General features: G+C 40.9%; 1 protein-coding gene across 1 annotated transcript in view; it reads right to left on the bottom strand.

Annotated features, from left to right (window-relative positions):
* Positions 1-286: 286 nt before the first annotated feature.
* Positions 287-18,636, bottom strand: part of LOC126236683 (protein takeout-like) — a 175,397-nt gene continuing 157,047 nt past the window's right edge. Inside the window, exons 5-6 of the mRNA XM_049946172.1 lie at positions 7,166-7,318; positions 287-1,706 (exon numbers count right to left, since the gene is read on the bottom strand). Coding sequence (XP_049802129.1) covers positions 1,555-1,706; positions 7,166-7,318 — 305 coding nt within the window. The 3' untranslated portion in view covers positions 287-1,554. The remainder of the gene's footprint in view (positions 1,707-7,165; positions 7,319-18,636) is intronic.

Below are 18,636 nucleotides of genomic sequence, written 5' to 3'. Positions count from 1 at the left end.
TTAATTAGTTCTAAGTTCTAGGCGACTGATGACCTCAGAAGTTAAGTCGCATAGTGCTCAGAGCCATTTTTAAGGGTTAAAGATCCTGCAGACAATTTTTGACGTGTTTCCAGTTGGTATATTGCATATACGATATGGTGATTTGTGATGGTAGCGTCTCGTTACTGCTCCAATAGTTTTATCGCCTCATATGATTCATCTGTAAAAATAAACATGTAGTAGTTCTTATAGCTGCTTAAAATGTAACGTTAGAGGATTTTGGGAATAGTTTCAGTATAAAACTGTATTACCCTTGCTTACCAGGCATACTGCAGCCATAATTATTGCCCAAAGATAGGACATACAATATTTGAACATACGTATTTCATACAAAGTACTGCTATTTACAGATGTTTGCTATATCTAGATCAAAATAACAAAATGATTGACTGTTAGGCACGAAAAGAGGTAATGTTGGCATTTGGTTGCTATCTACGTCCCTAGTGTCGTTGCAGCAGTACAGTACTACATTCTTTCACACGTGTTCTATTAATCAACTTTCTATCATTTTGTCATTTTCATCCACGTATATGAACTTAACATGTAAACATTTTATTTCAGTGCAAATGCTGATAAACTGAAGTTTTAAAACTCATTCTTTTCGGAAAATATTCTGACTTGCAGATCTATAAATCGCACCTCGACAAGAACAGCAACACAGTTAAAAAATTTAGTACTAGACTTACAAAATTAATTATATAAAACTTATATTGAAATAGTATAAGCATTCTCCAAATTTCAGGTAAATATTGTTGGCAGTAAATTCCATTACATTTTTCGCGTACGTTGTGGCACTTCACACACATTTTTCTGTGACGTGAGCTAAAGGTGCCATTTTTCGACTTGTTATTTTTTTTGCTAGTTTGCCACACGATTCCATACCGCCAGAAAATAATAAACGTATTTAACTATAAAAAATTCATAAATCCTGAGCTGTATTAAAATCACAACGGAATAACACATATTTGCACCGCAGCTGCATTAAGTGTTATAAGCCATATCGGTATCTTCTACTATGACTATTAAGGATATTTACTCCTGAAAATAACCTTCTGTTGAAGGGACATGTTTGTTGCTGTTGGAAGTTATCACTCCGTAAGTTGCTGTTGGAAGTTATCACTCCGTAACGAAATACACCAGATATATTCTGTTTAATAAGCGTCGATGCACTTCTTGGAAGGAAAATCAGTATTACTTTTTACTATCACATCCACTCTTTATTTATAACGCAGATTACTTGCATCTGCCACGGCAGCGTACTGCAAGCAGTCTGATAAATATAGATAAAGAAAGCGGTATCGCGGACATAATACTGTTCTTCGTCGTCTGTAACTCGAGCGGCACACGTGTGGGAGTAACAGCCTACTTGTGTGGTGACATAAACCGCCAACAACAAGGATTTGTACTGTCGCTGTGACCGTAGCCGATTCAAGTGTGAGCACGACAGGCATGTCGTTGCGGACGAGCCGCCTTTTCTTGATGTCAAATGCTGAGTGCTGAGTGTCCCGGTGACCCCTACTCTGGTAGCAGCACGTCTTCCGGGAAGCTGCCGAGAACCTGGTTAGCCACGTCTCGGAACAGTTGACTGAAGATGCGCGTCGTGCGAGGCTTCAGCTGGTTGAAGATCTCGTGCGAGTTTTCGTTCAGGAACATGTTCATGGCGGTACCTGTGGGCAGAGCAAGAGCAAGGCAAATTTAGAAACGTAGCTGCGAGCCTGTCCAGCATGGTGGCACAGCAGTGCAAAGGAGCACACGCTTGAAACACTCAAGCGGAGAGAACACATTGCTGGGACAGCGCTGGAATAGTCAACACCTTTGCAGGTCTTACTAAGATTTCCAAGAGTAAAGTAATTTCAGCATACCACACACAATGAAGCAATGTTAACGCACAACTACGCGTTTCGAACCATGCGCGCTCATCATCTGGCTGTCCACGAGTAAATTATCATTCAGAAGTGCTTGAGTATGTAAATTAGCCGCCATAACTTACACAAAAAGCCCTTCTCTTACTTTAAAATGTCTTTCCGTTCATTTCCAACTAAGTGAAGATACTACTTTAGTTCTATGTATCTTTATCCATTTTCTCATGTAAGAGATTACAATAGTACCGGTTTTGTGTTTCTACGTTCTGTGGCTGCTATCTATGGAATTGCTGTTTTTCATTTTCTGCCGTTGTGTTGTTAAACATTTCTACTTGAACAAAATTGTATATTAATTTGAAATCGTAATTAATGCAATATGCTAAATGGAGCCGAGTTTTGGAATGTAATCGATAGGTCACTATGTGTAGTGGCTACAAAGGAATCTGGAGATACGTGCAGAATCTGAATATCGCCATGAGTAAGCACGACGGTCCGTAGCAACAGCTGTAATCTATGTTTACCGTGCATTGCGCGGTCTGTTTTCGATGCAAATCGCGGATTGTAAAGTCAAAATATACGCGTATTGAAGTTGTTCCTGTCGTCGACTATCATATCATAAAGTAACTTTAAAATTATGAAATGCAAACAGTGCAGTAACGTGTTTGCTGAGTGGACTGTCATCTGCAGTCCGCCATTTATTCAACAGATCACGACAAATCAGGAAAGAGTAAGTAGATTTTCATTGGTGAGGCTTTTAGATTGCGTGAAAGCTTTAAATCTGACAAATGCGTGTTGGCTGGCATTTGTTTACATTTCTGAACGTGTTATGTCATTCTAGATCTATTGTGGATGAATTTTGAGAACATTCAAATTTTTATGTTTTTAATTATTCTGAGATAACGTACTAGAGATCTTATACTCAATTCATGAGAAACATATCATTTTCCCCCCAATTAAAAATTTTTTGGTTTTACTTCACTTTGAAACATAATCGATTTTTGTTGTTCAATTTTATATGAACACTGTCATGTTGGGTAGGAGTAATATTAGGGACATTCCTATTTTGTTATAGCTCACTAACGCTCATTCACCAGTGTGTCAGCTCTTCAAAAACGTGTCCAGCCCTGTCCTCTTGTTGTTCCATCGGTTGACTTCCAGTACAATGGCTAGTCCTGAATAATAAGTACACGGTTAACAACTGTTACCTCTCATTCCAAAGATAACATCATTTGGTTGTGCCACCGTCTAACACATATATCTTACACTGCGACCTTACTGTATCGTATTTTTACATTAGATATGTATGAATATTTTTTTGTGTGTTGTGTTCATACTAATATCACCTTGAAGAAAAGAATTATTGATACGTAACCAACACGGATACAGAAAATATCGTTCTTGTGCAACACAGCTAGCTCTTTATTCCCATGAAGTAACGAGTGCTGTCGACAAGGGAGCTCAGATCGATTCCATATTCCTAGATTTCCAGAAGGCTTTTGATACCGTTCCTCACAAGCCACCATTAATCAAATTGCGTGCTTATGGAGTATCGTCTCAGTTGTGTGACTGGATTCGTGATTTCCTCTCAGAGAGGTCACAGTTCGTAGTGATGGACGGTAAATGATCGAGTAGAACAGAAATGATATCTGGCGTTCCGCAAGGTAGTGTCATAGGCCATCTGCTGTTCCTGATTTGCATAAATGATCTAGGTGATAATCTGAGCAGCCCCCTTAGATTTTTTGCAGATGACGCTGTAATTTACCGTCTAGTAAAATCAACAGACGATCAATTCCAACTACAAAATGATCTAGTGAGAATTTCTGTATGGTGCGGAAAGTGGCAATTGGCACTAAACAAAGAAAAGTGGGAGGTCATCCACATGCGTACTAAAAGAAATCCGAAAAATTTTGGGTATACGATAAATCGCACAAAGCTAAGGGCTGTCAATTCGACTAAATACCTAGGAATTACAATTACGAGCAACTTAAATTGGAAACACCACATAGATATTATTGTGGGGAAGGCGAAACAAAGCCTTCGCTTTGTTGGCAGGGCACTTAGAAGATGCGACAAACCCACTAAAGAGAGAGCCTACATTGCACTTGTCCGTCCTCTGGTGGAATATTGCTGCGTGGTATGGGGTCCTTACCATGTAGGATTGACGGAGGACATCAAAAAAGTGCAAAAAAGGGCAGCTCGTTTCGTGTTATCGCCCAACAGGGGTGAGAGTGTCACTGATATGATACTCGAGTTGGGGTGGCAATCACTGAAACAAAGGCGATTTTCTTTGCGGCGAGATCTAATTACGAAATTTCGATCACCAACTTTCTCTTCCGAATGCGAAAATATTTTGTTGACACCCACCTACGTAGGGAGAAATGATCATCATAATAAAATAATACATATCAGAGCTCGAACGAAAAAATTTAGGTGTTCCTTTTTCCCGCGCGCCATTCGAGTGTGGAATGGTAGAGAAGTAGTATGAAAATGGTTCGATGAACCCTCTGTTAGGCACTTAAGTGTGAATTGCGGAGTAACCATGTGAATGGATGTGGATGGATGGAAAGATCCATAAAACCATTAAGGAATTCTTTATACCTCCAGTTTGAATGTTAAAAACATTATCAAATAGCGGGTGTTTCATAATGAATATCGACGTTTTAAGTCTTTGTTACGTTTATTACATTCATCTTATAATTATATATAATACGTCAAATGAAAGAACAATTCAAACAGTTTCTATTACAGGTGTACAATATGAGCACCGTTCCTCAGACGCCACACATGGAGTCGATACGAAAGTTCTTCCCTAACCGCAATCAGTGTGTCTTTAGCAATTGTTGCAACGAGTCTCGTTGCATCTGTAACATCTTGTGGGGATTTGCTAACCCCAAGATATCTACACTGTGTGTTCACATTTCCACTTATCCGAAATGTCTATTAATCACTCAAGACGACGCGATCCAGAAAATATTCGTCAATCTGCAATGTTTCGTTTGCGAAGTTGGCACGTAAACTGCGGTCTGTAGACTTGTAGATTCTGCTAACGGTAAGGACGTCGTCGTAAACGTCTCCTTAAAAGTCTCCATAGAGACGTCACTGGAATTGCTTCCGAACTGATTTCTTGGGGCTATGCGTGAAAGACTCTCTGACGTTCAAGGGAGGAGGTGGAGATTAGAGTTTAGCGTCCCGTCGACAGCGAGGTCATTAGAGACGGCGCAGAAGCTCGGATTACGGAAGGATGGGGAAGGAAATCGGCGATGCCCTTTCAAAGAAACCATTTAGTTAGAGCTATCTAGGGCAATCACGGAAAATCTAAATCTGTATGACATGACGGGGATTTGAACAGTCGTCCTTTCGAATGCGAGAACATTGCGCTAATCACTGAGTCACCTCGCTCAGTTCATGCTTTCAATACGTTCTTCAGTCACCCTTAGTCGTCCCTCACTCTTTCATTTGAAAAGACAGCCGGTGTTAGGTATCCAAACAAAACTGTTTGATTTGTTATTTTATTTGATGGCACATTGCCGCCCTTTGTAAGCTGAATCTAATAAATGATACAAAGCCTTAAAATTTCGATATTCATATTGAAACACCAGCTATGTCCTGGTGAATTCTTATTTCGAGTTCTTCACGTAGGTCAAGATTCTATTTCTTGTTCTCTGTATGCAATACTTTAAACCCTCTTCATTTTAGTACGTGGCCTGCCTGATAAACATGCTGGACTATTACCGCTTTTCCATAAACGCGCAGTCTAAAGACAACATTGTGTTATTTATATATCGTCGAGGATATTTTCTCTGTCTGTCCGATATACTTCGTGTCGCGTGTTTTAAGTTATATTTGACTAAGTTCTTCACTGCGAATGCCTAACTTTACATTGTATGGTTTAAGAGTATTCGTCGATGTCTCTATTATTTTTCTGTAACATCCCCTTCCATCCTTAGCTCGTCCCGCTTTATCTTTCATCCTTTCCGAGTGTATAATCCAATTACTCAAATTTATATAGTAACAGTTGTTCCCTGCTACCTGCTTAGTAATGTTTATCTCGTTCAGTCTCTTTTCTACTACAACTGGTACATTCGCCGCCCTTTGCATTAAACTTCTAATGCGGCTTCTTTACAGGTTCTTGTAGGGCACGATTAGTTTGTAATCACAACAGTTGTTGCAGTAATGTTTCTAAAGAGTTTAAAAACATGTAAATCGCCATGGCTGATTACATCTGGGTCTAAAATTTGAAAACGGCTGTTATTTTAGAGCTCACCAGTGGAGCTAATTTCATCATCGAACCCATTAAATATACTGACAATTTTATCAACGCCATCTTCATTTCCACCACGAGCAACAACCTATCAACATAATGTTTATAATAAATTATTATACTTACCAACGAGCTGTCAGACCTTAAAACTTTCTCTACCAAGTTATTGCGGAAAATACCTATCCTTGTGCCCAGAATGTTACTAAACCATTCTTGTGGATGTAAAATTTATTGTTAAATGAGAGCAAAACTTCGACACCAGCTGCAGCAATACGACAAACACTACCGTTTCCTGGTTCGAGCCATATTTTTCTAATCGAGGAAATTTTTTTAGGTAATGTCAATCGTCTCATCTATCGAAACATTAGCATAGAAGTTCCGAATGGCCACGCTGACCAGTCGGGAGAAGTTCGTAGTTGTTTTATCTTTTATTTACTTGATGAAAGCCTAACTGCAACGAGCAGATGATGAGAGCATGACCCTTGAAACGCGTAGCTGTGCCTTAGGACTGCGTTATAGTGTGCAGCCTGCTGAATAAATGTAACGATATTTAAAAAATTCTTTCTGGAAAAGCTCCAGTTTCATCACCTTAAGAAGTGCAAATCTAATGTAATGGCAGCTGTTTCTATTACTACAGTCATACACAAATTACTCCTAAATAAAGAAATAACACCATATTTTTACAGAGCTAAACCTATTTGTCGTACTGTGAAGCAGTACATTTTCATTTATAATAGTGCGCGTTTTACTGTCTCATGTTGCCTTACGTGAATACGGAAATGGTAGTAACGTATCACTCGAATACATTAATCCTGCCCCCCCCCCCTTCAAAAACAACTGTTTGTGTGTGTGTGTAAATAGAGTGAGGCAGGGTAGTGGGGGGCGGGGGGGGGGGGTGAGAGGCAGGTAAAGTGTAGTAGGACAGATGAAACTGAAGCTCTGTAGCAGTTTTTCGTTTCGTCGATGCAAGATTAGCTGATTGCTGGTGAGAAGGCGAACTCACCTAGTTCATTGTCGCCATCAAGCTGCTCGCCGAATTTGTAGCTCACATCCGAAGGGATGACGTCCAGCCCAAACTCGTCCAAGGCAATGTAGCTCTTGCCGTCCTGCCGCGCTTCTGTGTGGTAGAACAGGATCCACACGGCCGTCACGTCGGCTGCGGACAACAACATTACGTCTCGCCTTCACTCTGCACACACTCTTTTATGATTGATCAGAATATTTGTTATTTTTTTTATTCAGCACTGTGTCTCCATTGGTAGTCTGTTTCTAGAAACTGTAGCGGGTTATGAACAGCTAATTTACAGCAAAAACTTCACCTGTCTTTCTTCACTGCAGTTGTTAAAATTGGAATTAAGATGAACATTTTTGTGTTGTTTCTAAGCTTATTTACTGTTCATACGGTTAATTTTAACCTTACAACTGGTCTATATAAATAAAAATATAAATGTTTATTTATTCAAAAACGTTTATCTCCGAAAGTTCTTGACCAATAGCTTTGAAATTTTGACACAACGTTGAATTCAAATGCGGGCGTGTTATTAGGTACATATTCCTTTAATATATGTATATTTTAATACATATAAAATAAAGAGACATATGTAATATAATAAAGTAGAACATTGTTACGAAAAATCTCGGAATATACTTTTGTGATTTACTTCAAATTTTTACACATTACTGTAATAAACGTTTAAACACGTATAGACTATATACTTTTTAATATATAGATATATGTGTAAAATATACAACAGTGAAACGTTGTTAGCAAACAAGAAAGTTTTATTCGTGGCTTATTGGTTTATGGTTAGGATACTGCTACAGAATCTGAATTTGCAATAACAAAAACTAGGCTCTAGGTGAGAGAGAGATGGGAAGAGGAGATGGACGGAGGTGTGTGAGGAAATGGACACAAAAAACGGAAAGGAGGAGATGGACAGAGTCAGGGGCCAGGAGGAGATTGAGGGAAAGGGGGGAGGAAAAACTGGACAGACAGAGGGGGGAGGAGGTGACGCACAGAGAGGTAGAGAGAGGGGACAGGAGAAGATGGAAAGAGAGAGAGGAGAAGAGAAGATGGACAGAAGGAGGGGAAGGAGTAGGAGATGGATAGGTCGACAGAGACACGCAGAGAAGGAGATTAGGACGTATATTCAGTTTCCATACGTATTAGAAACGCGTGATTTTTATTTCCTTTCCATCAAAGCAGACTTAGTCGCAGCGAAGCGTGGCCGAATACATCTACTACTAAATAAAAACCTACAATAAGATTTAAGCTATTTTCGTCTCCCCTCTTTTGTTCATATGTGAGGTTACGCTACATACTGTTATCTACTGGTACTGATCCTTCGCTGTTTTCCATCTTAAACTAGTACTGTATTAAAACTATATACTCACATCTTATTCGGTTACATGAAAAAAAGTATAACCGGCACTTCTTTCGTCACCGACATTGTTAGTTGTTTGGTTTGATGGTAACTTTGGTTTCCCCACGCCTGGGTAATCTATTTGGGAAACTCTTGCATATGGCACATTTTTGCCTGGTAATTACTCACACTCTTTAATGTATCCCATTAAGTGCTCCATGCTTTTTGATCCCTAGATCAATTAGATATAAGAAACCAAAATGAGAAGTGATCCCACTTGTATACTTCACAAGTTGACGTGAGCCTGAGTTGTATTCCACATTCTACTGTGGTCAAAACTGCAACTGCTCATACCTTCCCTGCTTCTGTATCCAAGAGGTAGTCTGGAACGAGACTAAGGCGAGAATGATCTGATGCATGTTATGCACTTAATACTCCACGAAAAATATGAACGGTGATGCTGCTGCAGTCTCACTCATAATTTTAGTTATCAGTTCATGCACATTGTTCACGAGAGTTCCTCCTCTACGTGCATGACTAATGTGGTGTGTGGATCTGGTATCACCTTAGACCAAATTCGTTTGATGACTGGTAAAAGACGTTATTTAGGATGAAGTCCATCGTGATATTTGATCCTTGAGAAGGGTATCCTTAACGGAGGAAAGTAGTTCAGTGAATGGGGAATATAGAAGGTACAGTGACGACGGACTACATATAGTCCTTGACCCTGATATCATTTATACCTCACTGTTTACATAGGTTAAACACTAAGCTCTTCCGTAGATCGATATATCTTACCTTATTAGTATGCAATGAAAGTTTTACAGGGAAGAGTGGGGTCAAAATGATCTGGAAAATACATTTGAAGGATGTGCAAGAATGTTTACTTTTCAAGGAAAAAGCTTTTCATCATAGCCCTTCACAGATCTATCAGTCTAGACTCTGTATTTCACATTATGAACAGTTCAGGGTTAAGAAAACGTATATTAATTTTGTGAAGTGCTATATTTTTGATTCATTCTGCAGGGAAAAGAATATGAATGTAACTGTTACCTACAAACTGATAGTCAGTAGTTTGCTCCTGAGGAAAACGATGGTGACAGCTGTCGAAACACCGACTACATTACCAGAGCTGACGCTGCTTGAAACTGAGTAAATTTTACTGATATTCAATTTATGGGCATAAAGCCGTGATCCAAGGAATAATTTTCTGCCTTGGACTATGACATTATGCCCATAAATCAAATATAAGCTATTTCGCAAACACCGGCCATGAAAAGTGTACCATGTATGAGTAAGTTTTGTTAGATTACATTAGATTAATACTTGTTCTATAGATCATGAACACGACACTTCCTAATGATGGGGAACGTGTCAGTTTAACAAAAGGTTCCTTTACGGATGACGTAATTCAGTTTTTTTAAATAACTGCAAAATTGCAAATTTGTGTCTAAAAATTCCATTGAGTTGAAGGAGTTTTCATTATGAAATTGTTTTAATTTGTTTTCAAATGCTGGTTGGCTATCTGTCAGACTTTTGAAACTATCTGGTAAGTGACAAAAGACTTCTGTGGCAGCATAATTTACGCATTTCTATGCCAGTTAGATTTAACCTAAGATAGTGAAGATCAGCCTTTCTCCTAGTGCTGTACCTATGCACACTGCCATTGCTTTTGAATTGGAATTGATTATTAATAGTATATTTCATAAGTGAATATATGTATATATATATCGTGAAGCTGCCATGAATATCCCTATTTCTTTAAATAAATGTCTGCAAGATGTTCTTGGGTGGGCTCCAGCTATTATTCTGATTACATGCTTTTGTGCAATAAATACGTTTTTCCTTGTTGATAAACTATCCAAAAATATGATTCCACGCGAAAGCTGTGAACGAAAACAGGAATATAAAACTAATTTACTCATACGCTTAACGCCAAAATTAGCAATAGCCCGAATAGCCTAAGTAGCTGAACTCAAACGTTTCAGCAGATCATCAATGAGTTTCTTCCAATTCAGTCTCTCCTCATTGCACACACCCAAAATCTGGAATATTCTGCCTTAGCTACAGACTTCTGTTCAAAGTCTGTATTTATTAATTGTGTTAAGCCATTTACTGTACAGAACTGTACATACTGTGTTTAAGCCATTTACTTTACAGAACTGTACATACTGCGTTTTTATCAAAATACAGGGTGGCCCAAAAAGGATGGTCACATTTTAAATAACTATAACTCCATCAGTTTTACAAATTAATTTTATTCAATTACGTAACTAAATGCTCCCAGGCACCCAATTACAAGAACTAACCACAAAAAATCATGTACGGAAAATGACTTCCGGAAGATGGTGTCCTTCCTCGGTGATGCATTCCACAAGTCTTTCCTCGAAATTTTCCATCACTTTCACTATTGTTTCTTCTTGAATTGCCATAATTTCCGCACTGATTGCCTCCTTCAGATCAATTAAGTTTCGGGGCTTCTGTACGTAGACTTTTGACTTTAGGTATCCCCAAAGAAAAAAATCACAGGCTGAGAGGTCAGGTGATCTCGCGGGCCAGTGGACATCTCCAAAACGCGAGATGATGTGGTGGGGGAACATCCGCCTTAAAACACACATGGAGTCATTGGCTGTGTGGGCCGTGGCCCCGTCGTGTTGAAACCAAATTCGATCTCGATTTACATGTAACTCTCGCAGTTTCGGCACCAAAAAGCTACGTAGCATGTTAACGTAACGTTTCGAGGTCACTGTGACTGTAGCGTTGTTCTCCTCAAAAAAATAAGGACCAGCAATCCCCAATCTTGAAATTCCACACCAGACTGTTACCTTAGCACTATGAAGAGGCTTTTGGTGCAATTCTCTGGGATTATCTGCTGCCCAGTACCTGCAGTTTTGTTTATTGACATAGCCGTCTAAATGGAAATGGGCTTCATCTGACATAAGAAGCACAACATCATTATTAGAGTACAAGATGTCAAGCATTGATTCACAAAATCGTCTTCGCTGCTCAAAATCACGATCATACAGCTTTTGCGTGATCATAATTTTGTATGGGTGAAACTGTAACTCACGGCTTAAAATACGCTGCAACGAACTACGGCTGAGGCCTAAAGTTTGAGCACGACGCCTAGTGGAACGACGCGGGCTTTGCAGCACTGACGCTCTAACATCATCAATGTTCTGTGGAGTAACTGCCGTACGTGTACGCCCTATAGATTTACCACTTTTGACAGACCCTGTTGTCCGGAATGCAGTCACCCAACGTGATATGGATCTGCGATCTGGAATGGGTCCATCACGCGCTACACCAAAACGTTGTCGAAACAATCGTTGCACAGTAATAAACGATTAATCATTTCTGAAAAACTGTTCCACAGCAAAAACACGATGCTCGACCGTCCACTGCGCCATCTCGTGGCAAACTGGGTGTAATGGCCGACTTGCAGACGGCCGGCAGTGGTCCCCCCTCCTCACCTTTCAATGGTACTACGCAGTTCAAATCCGACCATCCTTTTTGGGCCACCCAGTATAATGAATTCTACTTGCAGACAACTTAATAATTTTCTGAATGACGTTGTTTACAGTTTAATCTGCTAACTCCGGTTTGATGGGTGTTATTACCATAATTTTAGAATAAGCAAAAAGAACTAGCTTTCCAACTGGTTGAATACAGAGTGGCAAGTCATTAGTACATATTAAGAACAGTAAGGGACCCAAGATCGTTTTTAATGACATTCTCGACGGGACGGGGCTTTATTCCTACTCTTTCTTCCTTATTCCTCGAAGTCTCTACGAAATCATATCATCATTTCGAAGGAAGCAGGACAGAATAATAGTAACAGCCTTATTAACGAGTATCATATGGGGGTTAAAGCTGTTTACTATTATATTTAAATACATTTGATCAATAACATAGTTGAAAAGTTTTAGTCTTTATCCTACCTCCTAAAGTATAACCGTATTATTGTATTCCGTTCAACAGGATTCTTACACGATACATTTGTAACAGAAATGGTAGCGAAAATCCCAGGGTGATGTGGACAGAACGACGGTTTGTGAGGTGCCCGGCTTGACTGTGACTGGAGACAGCAGCACGTCGCCTTGAGGTGTGTAACGCGTCATGCTTCAACATCCGCTGTGCCCGACAGCCTAGATTCAATGTAACGTAATGAGATGGTGGTGGTGGTTAGTGTTTAACGTCCCGTCGACAACAAGGTCATTAGAGACGGAGCGCAAGCTCGGGTTAGGGAAGGATTGGGAAGGAAATCGGCCGTGCCCTTTCAAAGGAACCATCCCGGCATTTGCCTGAAACGATTTAGGGAAATCACGGAAAACCTAAATCAGGATGGCTGGAGACGGGATTGAACCGCCGTCCTCCCGAATGCGAGTCCAGTGTGCTAACCACTGCGCCACCTCGCTCGGTACGTAATGAGAAACTGGTGCTGAAGCGACTAGTGTTGTGTCCTGCTTTGTACTCAACAGTGACCTGTTACCACAGGAAATGAAAACTGATCTCACAGAGTCGGAGGTAAAGAAATGTTTGTCTTTGTTTGAATTTAACTTCATAGACCAAATTCTGGAACGAACTGCTGAACAAGACGACAGATTATTCTCTTCACGATTTTTGACGAAGCTATTTGTACGTCTCACATGACCAAACAGTGCATTCTGTGAATGGAATTTCTACACAGTGAACTCCAATACCTCTAAAAAAAAAAAAAAACTGATCAGATATATAAGAATGTGTAGAAAATGTAGTGCCAGCTGGAGAAATCAGATCGTGACTCTCCAATTTCAGGAAGACCTTCGGAGTTTTATGAAAATAGTTTAAATGCATTAATCCACAATGATGCACGCGGTGTACACGAGAACTGGCAAACGTGACGAATTGTAATCATTCCACCACGGTGCAACATTTTCATGCATTGGAGAAGGTTCAGAAACTGGGTGTGTGGATACAGCATGCTCCAAGCCAAAATCACAAAATTCAGCGGGTGGCCAAATGTCCATGTCCGCTTGCCCGTCATCAATTGGCTCATAAACATCATAGACCGTTCGTATCCTATATCGTCATTTGTGACGAGAAATGGTGTCTTTATGTTGACATAAGGAAAATAAAGAAATGGTTGAGACCCCCCCCCCCCAAAAAAAAAGCAACAGCTCCCCGTACACAGTCCAGCAGTCCAGCACAAATTCACAAAAGATAACATTATGCGTCTGGTGGATCAGAGAAGGTGTGGTGTACTACGAAATGCTTCCCCTACGTGTAACCATCACTGATGACATTTATTGCAACAACAGAGATGTCTTGCAGATGTAATCGAAGAACAACCTCCAGGAAGACCGTGGTTCAACAACAAAGTTAGGAAACTACTGCGAAAGCAAAGAGAGCTTCACTGCAAGTTTAAACGCAGCCAAAACCTCTCAAACAGAAGCTAAACGATGTCAAAGTTTGCGTAAGGAGGCCTATGCGTGAAGCGTTCAATGAATTCGAAAGTAAAATTCTATGTACCGACTTGACAGAAAATCCTCGGAAGTTATGGTCTTACGTTAAATCAGTAAGTGGCTCGAAACAGCATATCCAGACACTCTGGGATGATGATGGCATTGAAACAGAGGATGACACGCGTAAAGCTGAAATACTAAACACCTTTTTCCAAAGCTGTTTCACGGAGGAAGACCGCACTGCAGCTCCTTCTCTAAATCCTCGCACGAACGAAAAGATGGCTGACATCGAAATAAATGTCAAAGGAATAGAAAAGCAACTGCAATCACTCAACAGAGGAAAGTCCACTGGACCTGACGGGTGACCAATCCGATTCTACACAGATTACGCGAAAGAACTTGCTGCCCTTCTAACAGACGTGAACCGCAAGTCTCTAGCGGAACGGAAGGTTCCAAATGATTGGAAATGAGCACAGGTAGTCCCAGTCTTTAAGAAGGGTCGTCGAGCAGATGCGCAAAACTATAGACCTATATCTCTGACATCGATCTGTTTTAGAATTTTAGAACATGTTTTTTGCTCGCGTATCATGTCATTTCTCGAAACCCAGAAACTACTCTATAGGAATCAACATGGATTCCGGAAACAGCGATCGTGTGAGACCCAACTCGCTTTATTTGTTCATGAGACCCGGAAACAGGCTCCCAGGTAGATGCCATTTTCCTTGACTTCCGGAAGGCGTTCGATACAGTTCCGCACTGTCGCCTGATAAACAAAGTAAGAGCCTACGGAATACCAGACCAGCTGTGTGGCTGGACTGAAGAGCTTTTAGCAAACAGAATACAGAATGTTGATCTCAATGGAGAGACGTCTACAGACGTTAAAGTAACCTCTGGCTTGACACAGGGGAGTTATGAGACCATTGCTTTTCACAATATATATATAAATGACCTAGTAGATAGTGTCGGAAGTTCCATGCGGCTTTTCGCGGATGATGCTGTAGTATACAGAGAAGTTGAAACATTAGAAAATGGCCGCGAAATGCAGGAAGATCTGCAGCGGATAGGCACTTGGTGCAGGGAGTGGCAACTGACCCTTAACATAGACAAATGTAATGTATTGCGAATACGTAGAAAGAAGGATCCTTTATTGTATGATTATATGATAGCGGAACAACACTGGTATCAGTTACTTCTGTAAAATATCTGGGAGTAAGCGTGCGGAACGATTTGAAGTGGAATGATCATATAAAATTAACTGTTGGTAAGGCGGGTGCCAGGTTGAGATTCATTGGGAGAGTCCTTAGAAAATGTAGTCCATCAACAAAGGAGGTGGCTTACAAAACACTCGTTCGACCTATACTTGAGTGTTGCTCATCAGTGTGGGATCCGTACCAGGTCGGGTTGACAGAGGAGATAGAGAAGATTCAAAGAAGAGCGGCGCGTTTCGTCACAGGGTTATTTGGTAAGCATGATAGCGTTACGGAGATGTTTAGCAAACTCAAATGGCAGCCTCAGCAAGAGAGGCGCTCTGCATCGCGGTGTAGCTTGCTGTCCAGGTTTCTAGAGAGTGCGTTTCTGGATGAGGTATCGAATATATTGCTTCCCCTTACTTATACCTCCCGAGGAGATCACGAATGTAAAATTAGAGATTCGAGAGCTCGGATGCTTTCCGGCAGTCGTTCTTCCCGCGAACCATACGCGACTGGAACAGGAAAGGGAGGTAATGACAGTGGCACGTAAAGTGCACTCCGCCACACACCGTTGGGTGGCTTGCGGAGTATAGATGTAGATGAAGACTGCGTGAAACTTTTAGCATGAGTTATATAAATGTAGATACCTTAGATGTTGCTAAACAACTCAAACTATTTAAGTAAGTCAAGTCTTCCGGTCCAGATGGTATACCAATCAGGTTCCTCTCAGAGTATGAGGACACAATAGCGCCTTTCTTAGCAATCATATACAACCGCTCACTTGACGAAAGGTTTGTTCGTAAAGACTGGAAAGTAGCACAGGTCACACCAATATTCTAGAAGGGGAATAGGAGTAACCCAATGAATTACGGACCCATATCACTGTCCTCAATTTGCAGTAGGATTTTGGAACATATACTGTACTCTAACATTATGAATCACCTTGAAGAAAAGTGACGTATTGATACATAAGCAACACGGATTCACAAAATATCGTTCTTGTGCAACACAGCTAACTCTTTATTCTTGTGAAGTAATGAGTGCTGTCGACAAGGGATCTCAGATCGATTCCATATTCCTAGATTTCCAGAAGGCTTTTGATACCGTTCCTCACAAACCACTATTAATCAAATTGCGTGCATATGGAGTGACGTCTCAGTTGTATGACTGGATTCGTGATTTCCTCTCAGAGAGGTCACAGTTCGTAGTGATAGACGGTAAATGATCGAGTAGAACAGAAGTGATATCTGGCGTTCCGCAAGGTAGTGTCATAGGCCATCTGCTGTTCCTGATTTACATAAATGATCTAGGTGATAATCTGAGCAGCCTCCTTAGATTGTTGCAGATGACGCTGTAATTTACAGCCTAGTAAATTCATCAGACGATCAATTCCAATTAGAAAATGATCTAGAGAGAATTTCTGTATGGTGCGAAAAGTGGCAATTGGCACTAAACAAAGAAAAGTGGGAGGTCATCCACATGGGTACTAAAAGAAATCCAATAAATTTTGGGTATACGGTAAATCGCACAAATCTAAGGGCTGTCAATTCGACTAAATACCTAGGAATTACAATTATGAGCAACTTAAATTGGAAAGACCACATAAATAATATTGTGGGGAAGGCGAAACAAAGACTCCGCTTTGTTGGCAGAACACTTAGAAGATGTGACAAACCCACTAAAGAGACAGCCTACATTACACTTGACCGTCCTCTTCTGGAATGTTGCTGCGTGGTATGGGATCCTTATCATGTAGGATTGGCGGAGGAGATCAAAAAAGTGCAAAGAAGGGCAGCTCGTTTCGTGTTATCGCGCAATAGAGGTGAGAATATCATTGATATGATACACGAGTTGGGGTGGCAGTCACTGAAACAAAGGCGGTTTTCTTTGAGGCGAAATCTGTTTACGAAATTTCAATCATCAACTTTCTCATCCGAATGCGTAAATATTTTGTTGACACCTACGTAGGGAGATGGTTCAAATGGCTCTGAGCACTATGGGACTCAACTGCCGTGGTCATTAGTCCCCTAGAACTTAGAACTAGTTAAACCTAACTAACCTAAGGACAACACAAACATCCATGCCCGAGGCAGGATTCGAACCTGCGACCGTAGCGGTCTTGCGGTTCCAGACTGCAGCGCCTTTAACCGCACGGCCACTTCGGCCGGCTACGTAGGGAGAAATGATCATCATAACAAAATAAGAAATCAGATCTCGAACGAAAAGATTTAGGTGTTCCTTTTTCTTACGCGCCATTCGAGAGTGGAATGGTAGAGAAGTAGTATGAAAATGGTTCGATGACCCGTCTGCCAGGCACTTAAGTGCGAATTGCAGAGTAACCATGTAGATGTAGATGTACATGTGAAGCGGTGGTTCAAATGTGTGTGTAGTCCTAAGGGACCAAGATGCTGTGGTTATCGGTCCCTATACTGACACACTACTTAAAGTAACTTATGCTAAGAACAACACACACACCCAATGCCGAGGGAGGACTCTATCCTCCGGCGGGAGTGGCCGTCCAATCCGTGACATGGCGCCTCAAACCCCACGACCACTCCGCGCGGAAAAACGACGGTACTCCGCGATAACGCCCACCTGCATTATACTAGAATGGCGAAATACATTCATCTTTTCCGCTCTCTATGAAACAACCTTCAAGATACTTCCTTTCTGGATGAAAATGTGCTCGAGACATGGCTCGACGAGTTCTTCGCCTCAAGACCACGTGATTTCTATGCTCGCGTAATCGAGAAGTTACTGCAGCGTTGGCAGACTATTGTAAACAGTGAAGGAGAATATATTATTGATCGCTAAAGTTTCTGTTATGCGTCTGTGTTGTGTTTCTTAGGCTTATGAAAAAACGCTATGAACTTAGGCACCAGCCTAATAAAATGACGTTGAGCAGGAATCGGCAGTGTTCTTTCTTTAAAGCAAGTTTGAATGAAAAATTCATAGTTAACCCGATGTGCTCAGAAAAGCCAAAGACAACCTAAACCAGGATCGTTGTATGGGGATTTGAGTCCTTCTCCACAGAAAGAAGAATAATAGAACAGAAGTCCTGTAGACGTGGACACCACTTTTAGTGATCGTATGACGGGGAATCAGTCGGCCGCGACCTTATGGAATAAACCATTCAGAAACCTGCCTGTTGTGGTTTACGAATACCGTTACAAATCTGGATATCGTAAGCCGGACGGTAAAGAAGTCCGTTCTCCAAGGTAATCGACTTAAGGCTTGCAGCATATGAATGTACTGTTGTTGTCTTCATTTTCCCGGCAATAGGCTTCTTTCTATAAGCTTCGGCGCGGCAGGCGTGGACGTTCAGAGGTGTGGAACAGTGCGGACAGAAAGTGGAAACGAACGTTACTGCCATTTCACTCACAAGGAATTCCTTGAGTGCGAAACCACAAGTTCAGTCTTTAGTAAGGCTCATTTGAAAGTCCGGGAGGTGCAGAGCTTACTCATCTATGGGATGTA

This window comes from Schistocerca nitens, chromosome 2, assembly GCF_023898315.1.
Source record: "Schistocerca nitens isolate TAMUIC-IGC-003100 chromosome 2, iqSchNite1.1, whole genome shotgun sequence".
Lineage (NCBI taxonomy): Eukaryota > Metazoa > Arthropoda > Insecta > Orthoptera > Acrididae > Schistocerca > Schistocerca nitens.
The sequence above is the reverse complement of the archived record's forward strand: the minus strand, read 5'-3'. Positions and strand labels throughout refer to the sequence as shown.